At 41.8% G+C, this 12,158-nt stretch overlaps 1 protein-coding gene across 1 annotated transcript; it reads left to right on the top strand.

The window, feature by feature from the left end:
- The first annotated feature begins 3,897 nt into the window (after positions 1-3,897).
- Positions 3,898-6,836, top strand: LOC147322444 (myelin-associated glycoprotein-like). The gene is made up of 4 exons (XM_086306933.1): positions 3,898-3,981; positions 4,169-4,552; positions 6,049-6,354; positions 6,442-6,836. Exons 1-4 carry the CDS (start codon positions 3,933-3,935, stop codon positions 6,756-6,758), a joined length of 1,056 nt encoding a protein of 351 aa, XP_086163059.1. The 5' UTR covers positions 3,898-3,932; the 3' UTR covers positions 6,759-6,836.
- The last annotated feature ends 5,322 nt before the right edge of the window (positions 6,837-12,158 follow it).

Raw genomic sequence — 12,158 nt, forward strand, 5'->3', positions numbered from 1 at the left:
TGTAATCGGAAGGTTGCCGGTTAGGGACTAGAAAAGCGCTATACAAATACAGGCCATTTACCGCATCGCTCCTGTGGTGGTGCTGTGACTGCTCATAGCTTAACAATACCTGCATATTTGATGTCTACAGATATAATGTGACATTCATACTGAGAGTTATATGTATTCTGTAAGCTGCAATGCATGTTTGGAATTAACTTAAGTTAGTAAAAAGGTTGTTTGACTGTGATAAGTAATTATCTTGTGTTGTCTATTACAGGATATTTGCAGAAAGGACAAAACTGTTGTTGCAGTGTTGTATTTGGTATCATCACGTCAGGCCTATAACAGCTTTGCAACTAAAGCAAGATTGCATCTTCTTAAGTAGCAGGTTCTCTGTCTGTACTTCCTTTTTTGTTTGCAACCGCACGGAGCTAGTTTCTGTGTTTGACCACGTTACTGATATATGCCGACTGTCACACATTGTAGTGGTTATTTAGATGGTATCAACTCGTTGCATAATTATTAACTGATGAAGAAACAAACAAAATAAGGTGGAATACAGTTTTTCTCCAGCTCCTCATTGTCTATTGTGGTAATCACTGTCAGCCTGATCTCTGGCTGCAGCACAGGGCTTGTTTGATGTGTTTGGTCTGTGTGATTTCACAGAGTGTGTCTTTTTTAAGAAGCAGTCAGAACAGCAGAAAATGAAGATGTTCATTATGATGAAACCAAAGCAGAGACCTTCTTTAGTCTCAGTGCAGGACAGCACACAGAAGCAGGATTTAGTGCATTCACAGATCAACGTGTGCAACAGCGTAACGCCGAGACGTGAAGGCCCAGAGAGTATGAACTCTCATTGTATCTACTGAGTGTGCAAGTAAGTGTGCAAGACTGAGAGCAGAAGAGAAGTGCAGAGTAAATGAGTGTGCAGTTGAACAAATGTTGTTACAGAGAAATGTTCCCTCTGAATACGTCCCAATTAAAAGGTCCATTGGAAAGGTTCAACCAGGAGCTGGAGACACAGCGGCACGCGTAGGTTGGAGGAGTTCAGCCTCAGCATGCTGTTACTGATCTCACCAACATTTCTTACCCTCCCTGATATAAATGACCTAAAACATACATTTTATGACATCAGCGAGCCAGAAGTTGGAACATCAGGGAACCTCTGTGCTACACGATTGATGATTCACCACAAGGATCCTCTGTAGCCAAATACCTCACAGAACAATTACATTGAATTCAATTTTGTGTTTCCATTGCTTGAAGGAGAAAATTTAATTCAAAACCTTTACCAAGCTTCTACTAATAAATGAAACACTTTACCAAACAGCAGAATAAACAGGTCCCACAGCTTTGCCACTTCTATCTTCCAGTATCACCACTCCAGCAGCACACGCATGGCCTCTCAGGGCCCAGCAGTCAAAGGCAAGCAACACTTGATACTGGACGTCCAGATAACGTGTGTGTGTAGAGCGAGAGAGATACAGTCTTTTTTTTTTCCCCACAACTTAGACATTCACATTACTCACACTCTCATTACACATACATATAGGATCTTGGGGGTGGGCACGATACACGGAGTCCAAAGTACCATCAGGGTGTACACCCCACCCCTGGCATCGTTGCCCACCTCTCAATTTTAAATACACGTAGACATTGAGGGCTAGCAGGAGGGACCATGCGCTTACCTGCTGCTCTCTGGCAGGTAGCTCCAAGCCCTCCTGGGTTTTAAATGCACCTTAGAACACACATGCATCAACATTACAATGAGCGGGTGGAGGGAGGTTTGGAGTCTTCTCTCACCCCCGTTCTCTGCGACCTGCTGGAGCAGGGGGGCTAGGACTAGGAGGAGGAGTTGGCCGTCCGACTGCGGTCTGGAGTGTGGAGCCTTCCTGCTGCTGTGGAGTCGGGGCGGTCTGCCTCCCCCCACCGCAGGGAAAAGGGAAACACCACCTGGGTCTGGGTGCAGTTCCCCCCTCCAGGGGCGGGGGCACCTAGACCCGGTTTGTAGAGTACGCTTGGGGAGTGTGATCGTGTGTACAACGTCTCTTTATGTCTGTCTCCACGTTGGTTGAGTGTGGAGTAAGTGCATATGAGAGCATGAGGGTGGGAATGGATGTTTGTATCTGTGTGTGCCTGTATGTCTGTGTCTATATGTCAGGTTGGGTGTCAGGCGCCACCTCTCTGGGGACATCTCAGGCCCTCCAAGGTTTGGAGGCCTATCTCCCCCTACCACCACTTCCCCTGCCAGTGGCAGACCCCCTCAGACATCGGTGCGTTGGTGGTTCTTTGTGTCCGGGGATGGGCGTCCAGGTACACACCGGCTCACTCCTTGGCGGCCGCTTATCGGGGCTGGAGCCTGGGGCTCGCTCGGGCCACTTCGGAGGTGGGGTGCCCCCGGCCTCTCGGCCTGGGGCTCGGTCACTCAGGCAGAGCTCACGGGCGCGTCACTGCAACTCTCCCTGGCTTCTGCTCCGCGGCTGCTGAGTGAGCCCTCATCTGGGACTCTCCTCAGCTCTTTCCGGGACAGTGGCGCAGCTGCCCCTCTGTTGGTCTTCCTTGGTCTGTTGTGTTCTGGGGGCCTCTGGATGTCTGGAGTTTTGATCTCCTCCACACCTGCTTCACGCCCTGGAGGACGGGGCTGTGGCCCCCCCACACCCTCTAGCAGATTATTACATGAAGGAACCTTTTAAAAAACAAAAAACAAGCGCGTCCATGCTCACAGGTGTACACACGGGTGATCACACCCACAAACTACACCCTTTTTGGCTCCTACCTCAAAGCACACTGTGTTCTGTTGATCTTATGTGTTGCACAATAATGTTTAACATTTAGTATTTACTGTCATATTCCCATATATCATTGTGATGTTGTTTATTCTATTACTCTTGTTCTCTTCTGCTTGCTTTCTTTTTTCTTTCTCAGCAGGTGATCCAGGTGATTGATATATGCATTTTTTTTCTCTGCCCGTTCTGTTGGTTTTTGTCTTTTGCCCTTCTCCCCCGTCCCTCTTCTCAGCTGTTTCTCTTTCCCTCTTTCTTTCTCCCCTTCTTTCCCCCAGTCAAGTCTGTCCCGTATTCAGTAAGTGAAAATAAAATAAACAATAAAAGGTGAATCAAATGGACCATTACGGCAAGGCTGGGATGGTCAGTTTGGTAAAGTAAATCCGTTGGGCATCTTTCTTTGCCTTTAGACAACAATTCTGATGGCAAAAGAGCCAAACGGGACAGGCCAAAAAAAAAAAAGAAAAAAAAAAAAAAAAAAAAGAGAGAGATACAGTCTGTCATAGTCCATCATCATGATTTGTGTTAGCACAGGTTGTACATATATATCATACTAAGAATGATTCAATCACTTGTGTAAGGTTAAGGTCAGAGGCTTCGACAGACCAAAAGTTAAAAATGTCTTTAAGGGCAACATCTGACTTTTTTAACAGGAAATAAGCAGGCGGCACAAAACAGACTTCATTATGCAGCGCTACAGTCAGTGGGTGTCTCTACATGTACTTCCTCAGATGATCATTTGTATTTTACAGTTTATAGTAGTTCTGCTGAAGGCTGCTTTGTTTCACTCATAAGACAATCATCAGATCTAATGTGGGGTAAAGAAACATTTTACTGCTTTTATTTCTTAACTTTCTAAACTGAAACACATTTATTATTTTGAACTTGTCTTTCTTAAAGAGCATGTCGTCTTTATAAACTTCCTTACAAACTGCCTAATGTTACAGTAAAACACATTTTACTCATTGTATTCATTAACTTTATAAATTAACCTTTTTCTTATTTTTCCTTCAGTCAACTGACTGACACATCATGTGATTTTACCTTGTTTTAATATTTCAGCTATTTTCAAAGCACACAGCACCACAGATATAAATAATAATAACTAAATCATTATCATTCACTTTTTTGTTGATTTTATTGTTTGTTTGTATTTTGTGAATCCAAATGAAGATGGTGACAGTCAGCATTTTACTGACTGTTCTCTTTGTTTCAGGTGAGCTGATTGTTCTGTTATTCAAAGACATTATTGGATTCATTTGTAATTTAACTTTCACCCACTTTAAAACAACCTGAAACACAGAGCCAGCGCTTTGTGTTGTGATTGAAAATGTAAACAGTTTACAGTTTACAGTTTACAAACAATGAACAGCAGCTTGTTAATAATGAAACTGTATTTACAGGTGCTTTGGCTGATTATTCTCAGTGGATAGCACTCTACATGACTGCACCAAAGCAGATGGAAGCACTGAGTGGATCTTGTTTGCAAATCCCATGTAACTTCAGACCCAAAGACGAACAGAAATTTAACAGCAAAAGAAAAATCTTTGGAGTGTGGATTAAAAATAATTGTGACTTTGGCAAAAATCCAAACAATGTGATCTTCAACAGTAGTGGAGCAGTTAGCATCTATCCAATGAGTATTACTGGGAACCTGAGTCAGAGAGACTGCACCACTCTGTTTTCTAATTTAACCACAAACTACACAAACACATACTTCTTCAGAGTAGAGAGTGAACCATTCAAGGCAACAGCTCAACATGATCCTCTTCAAATAACAGTCACAGGTAAAGACTGAAGTTTTTAATCCATTTATATCAAAAAATAATACAAACCTTTGTTCTGATACTCACTCTCTTTAATGAATGCAGACATTTACAAATCATTTATAAAAGAACATAATATGAGATAAAGAAGAGAAAATTTATTGTAATTTTTTTTAAGAAGATGTTTTTTCAGATTTAATTCATTTCTACGTCAGTTTTAGTTTACTTCAGCAAACTGAGAATGCACAGCAGTTCAAACTGCATGTATGTAATATACTGTTCTTTAGTGTTAATATGTTTGTGATATGAAACCACAGATTCTTCTTGGAGGCCCAATAATACATACCCAGATTTCCTCCAATTTAATGGATTTAGAACATACCTGTCACTCCATCCGTCCTTTTCCTCCTTTCCTCATCAGATATCCAAAGGGGCAGGGATTTATTTCAGCTGTCATCGGGCGAGAGGTGGAGCACATCCTGCACAGGTCACCAGTCTGTTGCAAGGAGACAGATAACCATTCCTACTCACACTCACACCTATGGGAAATTTAGAATCATTTACTTAAAGCCAACAAGGTTGAAACAGAATTTTCTTTACGTCTTTGTCCTCGACAGGTCTATGACAGGCCGCTCAGACTGGCTGCTCTGCCAGTTATTGAGCTTTAAGCCACAATATGGGTGGCTGTAGTTCAGGAGGTAGAGCAGGTCGTCTGCTGATTGGAAGGTTGCTGGTTTAACCTTTGGCTCCACCAGTTTGCATGCCAAAAATCCTTGGGCAAAATACTAAATTGCTGTCCGATGCATCCATCATAGAATGAATAGGTGTGAATGTTAGTTTGAAAGCACTTAAAAGCATTGAGAAAGTGCTTGTGTGGCATGTTGTATAAAGCGCTTTATGGTCTGGGAGAGTAGAAAAATGCTACATAAGAATCAGTCCATTTACCAATAGCAACAGCAGACATGTGGAGTGTGTATGCTTTTCTGCCTCTCATAACCCCAGTGATTTTCCTGTGGTTGGAAATCTCACGTGATCTTGTAACATCACAAGTTCAGGCAACTAACCACTCCTACTCAATTGTATCATGTCATCTCAACAAGAATACAATTAACTAGTTTTAAGTTGCCGAATTTCATGCAGATCGTCGATGATTTAATTCAGTTCACCGTGGAAACATAAAAGTATTTTGTTCAAATTTCACTTTAGACTCTTGTAAATGTAACAACAACCCAAATTTCATTTTTTTGCAAACATGCCCAGAGAAAGCAGCTGTGTGTGTGGTTCCTCTTGTAGATATGTTTTTTCTTTTCATTATAGACGAACAATTTGAAATTCTTGGTGCAGAAATGTGTCCATATTAACAAAAAACATCAAATGTCTCACTTTTAACCAGTGATGTTTCAGGTTTAATCGATTTGACTGTCAGTTGTTGTTTATATTGACAAAACTGAGAATCCATAGTAGTTCAAACTGCATGTATGCTTTAGTGTTAATACGTTTGTGATGTGAAACCACAGATTCTCCTTGGAGGCCCAATATTACAATCCCAGGTGATCTGAAGGAGAAGGAGTCTGTCACTATAACCTGCTCAGCTCTCACTCCCTGTCCACACTCCCCTCCTCAACTCACCTGGAATCTCCAACAAGACTCTCACAACAAAATGGAGCAAAACACAGATGGAAGCTTTACAACTAAAATCCAGCAGAACATCACTCTGTCAGACACACATGATGGAAAGAAGATCAGCTGCTCTGCCAGATATCCTGTGAACCAAGGAAAAGACACCAAGACAGAAGAAACAGAAGAGACTCTCAGTGTTTCATGTAAGACAATCAGAATTTGTTGTTGAACTGAATCCTTCAGGACACCATGGTATATGGGATATCACTTTCTCTCTTTTATTTCTCCAGATGCTCCTAAAGACACCTCAGCATCCATCAGTCCATCAGGTTTGGTGTCAGCAGGCAGCTGGGTGAACCTGACCTGCTCCAGCAGAGCCAAACCTCCAGTCAGCAGCTTCACCTGGTTCAAGAAGAGCAGAGATGGAGCTGTGAAAGTATCTGAAGGAGAGATTTACAGCTTCAATGTAACAGATGGAGGAGTTTATTACTGTGTGGCCACTAATGATCTGGGTAATCAGACATCAGCAGAGATTAACATGACTGTTGGAGGTAAAGTTACTCAGCATTTAGCTGTTTTTTTTATTTATTTTTTAATCATTTTTTGAGGTATTTCTTAAAAGTGAGTTGAAAAGGAAGCAAATTTAGCTTCATGAAGTTCAAATCTTGTATTGTATCCTGCAACATGTGGTTGTCCATGTGTTAGACTTGAAAACTATTTTTTCACCTAAAACAATCTTATTTACTGTTTTCTGCATTACAGGTGGAAACCTGGTTGGTGTCTACACTATAGTGAAGACTGTGGGAATCATAATGCTCGTGAGCACACTGATCGTATTTGAGTGGTGAGACAAATGTTTCTGTGACACACGCATTTGAAACCAACTAACTCGTCGTAAAACAACATAATTCAGTCTTTCTGGTTTCTTTGATTTGATTCTGTTTTTTCCCTTCAGCTGGTTCAGATCAAGATTCTCCAACAAACCAGATACTGAAAGCTGTCAGATGAACAGAGTCACATCACAACACATCAACTAAAGTTTCCACAGGAGGAAAAACTCCACCTTCAATTATCACTTAATTCCATTCAGTGACTTTCAACAGTTGTGCATGACCATTTTACTTTGAATGTAGAGATGCTGTTGCAGAAATCGAAACATTTACTTTGTGGATAATTTCATATCATTCCTTCGCTGCCCTGAGTCTGTTAAACAGGGGCTGCTTCAGCCTGACCATCTTATTTTTTTATAGTGTATCCATGAATATTGATCTAACACCACACTTCTGTAAGACTGATCCAGCATAATGTGTGGAGATGCACGCAATTTTACACTCTATTACAGGTACAGCTGTGTTCTTGCTATTACTATAGAATCAATTTTAAGGTTTTACTATTTGTTTTTAAAGCTCTCCATGGTTTGGCTCCAGGTTACATTTCAGATCTTCTTAGCCTGCACTTACCCACTCGATCTCTGCTCTCCTCCAGTCAGATGGTTTTATCAGTTCCACGCTCCCAGCTCAAATCTAGAGGGGACAGGGCTTTCTCCATTGCCGCCCCGAGACTCTGGAATAGTCTTCCCCCCTTCATAAAATTCTCTTCATCCTTGGAAGTCTTTAAATCGATTCTCAAGACCTACTTATTTTCCAAGGCTTTCAGATCTCTTTGATATCTTTTTTTATTCTGTCTATTTGGTCTCTTATATTATGGATGGTGTTGTATGTGTATATACGTTATATTCACATATGTGTGCTTGTGTGTGAATGTGTACAGTTTTGTATATGTATGTGCATATTTGCATGTACATTATATGCTATATACTCTTACATGTCTTACAATTCTTTTTTAAAATGTTTTCTTTCTATTTCAATTCTTTTATTATATTATCCCTCTGTTCAGCACTTTGGCCGACACTTGATGTCTTTTAAATGTGCTATATAAATAAAGATGACTTGACTTGACTTGACTTGACTATTGAATAACAGCTTCTGCTGCCCCCTTTGTGGACTACACAAAAGAACATTTGTAATGCCCTGAAGTGTTCAGGCTGCATTGGGGGAATAGCAGTGATTTACAAGTACAACTTCAGTTATGATACATTTACTCTGAGCTCATTTCATTCCTTCAAAGTTAACCATGAAAGTCCAGTTTGCTGTAGTATTATCCACCTGTGATGACTTTCTGAATGAATTCTTTGATCTGTTTTAATACATTGTTGCAAAATTAAACCAAATTCCTTTGGTAGGTGATTTTAATTACACTGATGATCTAGCTCTACAACCTCAGAATCTGTTAACAGTGCAAAGTCACTTGTATGTGAATGGTCTCCTTGTGATCCTGCAGTCGTCCCATGCTGACTTAACCATTTTCTCTTTATCTCTCCTGTCTGGACTTTTCTGTCAACACTTCAGAGTGAGTTACTGAGAGAGAGACTTTCTGTGGTCCTGTCTGAACTGGAGCCCTGGAATCATTAATTGGAAATCCTTCTGTTGTCACATTCTGTTGTTGCTTCACTGTGAATAAACACACTGAACTTAATCCTCTGAGTCTGCGTTCTTAGTCTAACCAGTCCATTACTTGTGACAGTGGCAGCAGCACCCCCTTTGGTCTGTTCAGCTAATCTATAAACTCCCTGCAAATGCCATACGTAGCTATAACACCAGTCATAGTCATTTCTTTTAAGTAATTGAATCTTTGTATCAACAAATATTTGTATTCCTGGTCTGGTCATGTCAAGGCCCGTCATCTAATGGAATAGCAGAAAAACCATGTAATGGCTGGAGTGGAGCTTTTACTCCAAGCAATCATTTCACAAGAATGAAAGTACTACAAAAGGTACATTAGTAAAAGCTCTGAAGAATGCAACAGTTCCCTGAGTGCTCAATGAAGCCATAAATGTTTAGCTTGATGCATAGGATAAATAGAAGCCCACAGCTGAGGGCAGAGAAGTCCAACAAGATCTGTGATCACTCATCTGCCCTCTTTCATGGGTGTTAGGCTGCTTTTCTCTTTACATCACTACCTGTTTCTTATACTGACACAGTTATACTCTAGTCCAAGCATATTCTTATTTGAGCCAATCAGCCACCACTTTGTGTGCTCTACATTTGTGCTCTCTGTCATTCTCTCTTTGTGCAACACACCACCTCCCCATCTCCACTTCACAGACACCTCAGAGCTCCATCCAAGCTTCAGCCTTCAAATTCATCCCCGCCAGCTTCTAGCCTTCAGGGGGTCGTGTTCAATCTCTGGTATTCCATTCTAACATGATGGGTCATCAGGGTGTTACGTGCCAAGGGGTGTGGCTTTGCTTTTGTGCTCTGTTTTGTGTTCTATTCATCTTTCAGGCGTCAGGCCTCCTCTGATTGGCCAGTTCGAAGTTGATTGGCAGGTGTCTATTGGCTGGACTGGGCTCAGTTGGCCAATCACACTCCAAGGAACACTACAAATGAGCCGCTCCCTGGCCAGCTGGGGGCTGCTGGCTTCTGCTTCGACAAACATTTGCGAACAGGCTTCTGTATGTTGTGTGTGGTGGGAGGCTGGACAGGTAAGCCGGGGTACCCTATACATTGGTTGTAGATTTTACTCTGTTAGACACACTAGGTTATGCGGTTGATGCCACCCTTGTATGTTTTCACTGACTTTTATCGAGTAGCTAGGTAGGCCTTTTGTTTTGCATTTTTCTTTCAGTTAGGCTAGGCCCTGGAAGCTACCGACCTCTTTTTGTTTTATTACTTTCTTTGATTTGGATCAACCGCCCAGTCCTCCTCCCCCCCCACCTTTTCTCTGTTGTTAAGATTGACTGTCCAACCATTAAATTCTGCCTGATACCTAACTGCTCTGTGGTCTTCCTCCTTCATTGATTGTGGTTGTCCAGTGTTGCTGTCTCCTTCCTACCTTTGCCTCCGCCATGGTGGGGGGGGGGGCGTAACAAGGGTCTAAATCCCAAATAAATTAATCATTTTATATAAATCATTATCAATTCTTTTAACTAGTTTTTCTGTAGGGATGTTGCTGGCGACTAATGTCTTTGTCGACTAACTGACGAGTTTAAAACTAAGAAATACTCAAGTTATATTTTGGAAACTTTAATGTCAAAAACTAAATATGACAAATAAAAACACCTGAAAAATGATAGACTGAAATATGTCTTTCCCTAACGAAACATATTTTTTCGTACAAATGTCTTAAACTCTCCTAGAATGAAGATGAAGCACATTTATTATTTTTTCAGATATTTATTTACTGCTCTTGACATGCAACTAAAATATAAAATGCCTTTTTGTATTTATTGACCTCAAATGTTGTGTGTTGGGCTGTGCAGTAACACTGGATTCCTTTGTAACATCTCTGAGTGTCACCGAGGCGATCGTGGCTCAAGAGTTGGGAGTTCGCCTTGTAATCGGAAGGTTGCCGGTTCAAGCACCGGCTTGACAGTCTCAGTCGTTGTGTCCTTGGGCAAGACACTTCACCCATTGCGCCTACTGGTGGTGGTCAGAGGGCCCGTTGGCGCCAGGTTCCGGCAGCCTCGCCTCTGTCAGTCCGCCCCAAGGTGGCTGTGGCTACAATGTAGCTTACCATCACCAGTGTGTGGATGACTGGTTGTGTAAAGCGCTTTGGGGTCCTTAGGGACTAGAAAAGCGCTATACAAATACAGGCCATTTACCGCATCGCTCCTGTGGTGGTGCTGTGACTGCTCATAGCTTAACAATACCTGCATATTTGATGTCTACAGATATAATGTGACATTCATACTGAGAGATGTATGTATTCTGTAAGCTGTTATGCATGTTTGGAATTAAGTCAATTTAGTAAAAATGTTGTTTGACTGTGTTGTCTATTACAGGATATTTGCAGAAAGGACAAAACTGTTGTTGCAGTGTTGTATTTGGTATCATCACATCAGGCCTATAACAGCTTTGCAACTAAAGCAAGATTGCATCTTCTTAAGTAGCGGGTTCTCTGTCTGTACTTCCTTTTTTGTTTGCAACCGCACGGAGCTAGTTTCTGTGTTTGACCACGTTACTGATATATGCCGACTGTCACACATTGTAGTGGTTATTTAGATGGTATCAACTCGTTGCATAATTATTAACTGATGAAGAAACAAACAAAATAAGGTGGAATACAGTTTTTCTCCAGCTCCTCATTGTCTATTGTGGTAATCACTGTCAGCCTGATCTCTGGCTGCAGCACAGGGCTTGTTTGATGTGTTTGGTCTGTGTGATTTCACAGAGTGTGTCTTTTTTAAGAAGCAGTCAGAACAGCAGAAAATGAAGATGTTCATTATGATGAAACCAAAGCAGAGACCTTCTTTAGTCTCAGTGCAGGACAGCACACAGAAGCAGGATTTAGTGCATTCACAGATCAACGTGTGCAACAGCGTAACGCCGAGACGTGAAGGCCCAGAGAGTATGAACTCTCATTGTATCTACTGAGTGTGCAAGACTGAGAGCAGAAGAGAAGTGCAGAGTAAATGAGTGGCGCAGCTGCCCCTCTGTTGGTCTTCCTTGGTCTCTTGTGTTCTGGGGGCCTCTGGATGTCTGGAGTTTTGATCTCCTCCACACCTGCTTCACGCCCTGGAGGACGGGGCTGTGGCCCCCCCACACCCTCTAGCAGATTATTACATGAAGGAACCTTTTAAAAAACAAAAAACAAGCGCGTCCATGCTCACAGGTGTACACACGGGTGATCACACCCACAAACTACACCCTTTTTGGCTCCTACCTCAAAGCACACTGTGTTCTGTTGATCTTATGTGTTGCACAATAATGTTTAACATTTAGTATTTACTGTCATATTCCCATATATCATTGTGATGTTGTTTATTCTATTACTCTTGTTCTCTTCTGCTTGCTTTCTTTTTTCTTTCTCAGCAGGTGATCCAGGTGATTGATATATGCATTTTTTTTCTCTGCCCGTTCTGTTGGTTTTTGTCTTTTGCCCTTCTCCCCCGTCCCTCTTCTCAGCTGTTTCTCTTTCCCTCTTTCTTTCTCCCCTTCTTTCCCCC

This window comes from Aulonocara sp. 'chitande type north' Nkhata Bay, linkage group LG9 (genome assembly GCF_057382095.1).
Source record: "Aulonocara sp. 'chitande type north' Nkhata Bay isolate Kocher_YH1m ecotype deep benthic linkage group LG9, A_spYH_male_GT1.1, whole genome shotgun sequence".
NCBI lineage: Eukaryota > Metazoa > Chordata > Actinopteri > Cichliformes > Cichlidae > Aulonocara > Aulonocara sp. 'chitande type north' Nkhata Bay.

Excerpts from the sequence above, each read along its gene's own strand:
- LOC147322444 (XM_086306933.1), top strand. The coding sequence starts at position 3,933 with ATGAAGATGGTGACAGTCAGCATTTTACTGACTGTTCTCTTTGTTTCA. Across the intron at positions 4,553-6,048 it reads TCTTCAAATAACAGTCACAG|ATTCTCCTTGGAGGCCCAAT; the intron begins GTAAAGACTGAA and ends GTGAAACCACAG. Across the intron at positions 6,355-6,441 it reads AGAGACTCTCAGTGTTTCAT|ATGCTCCTAAAGACACCTCA; the intron begins GTAAGACAATCA and ends TTATTTCTCCAG.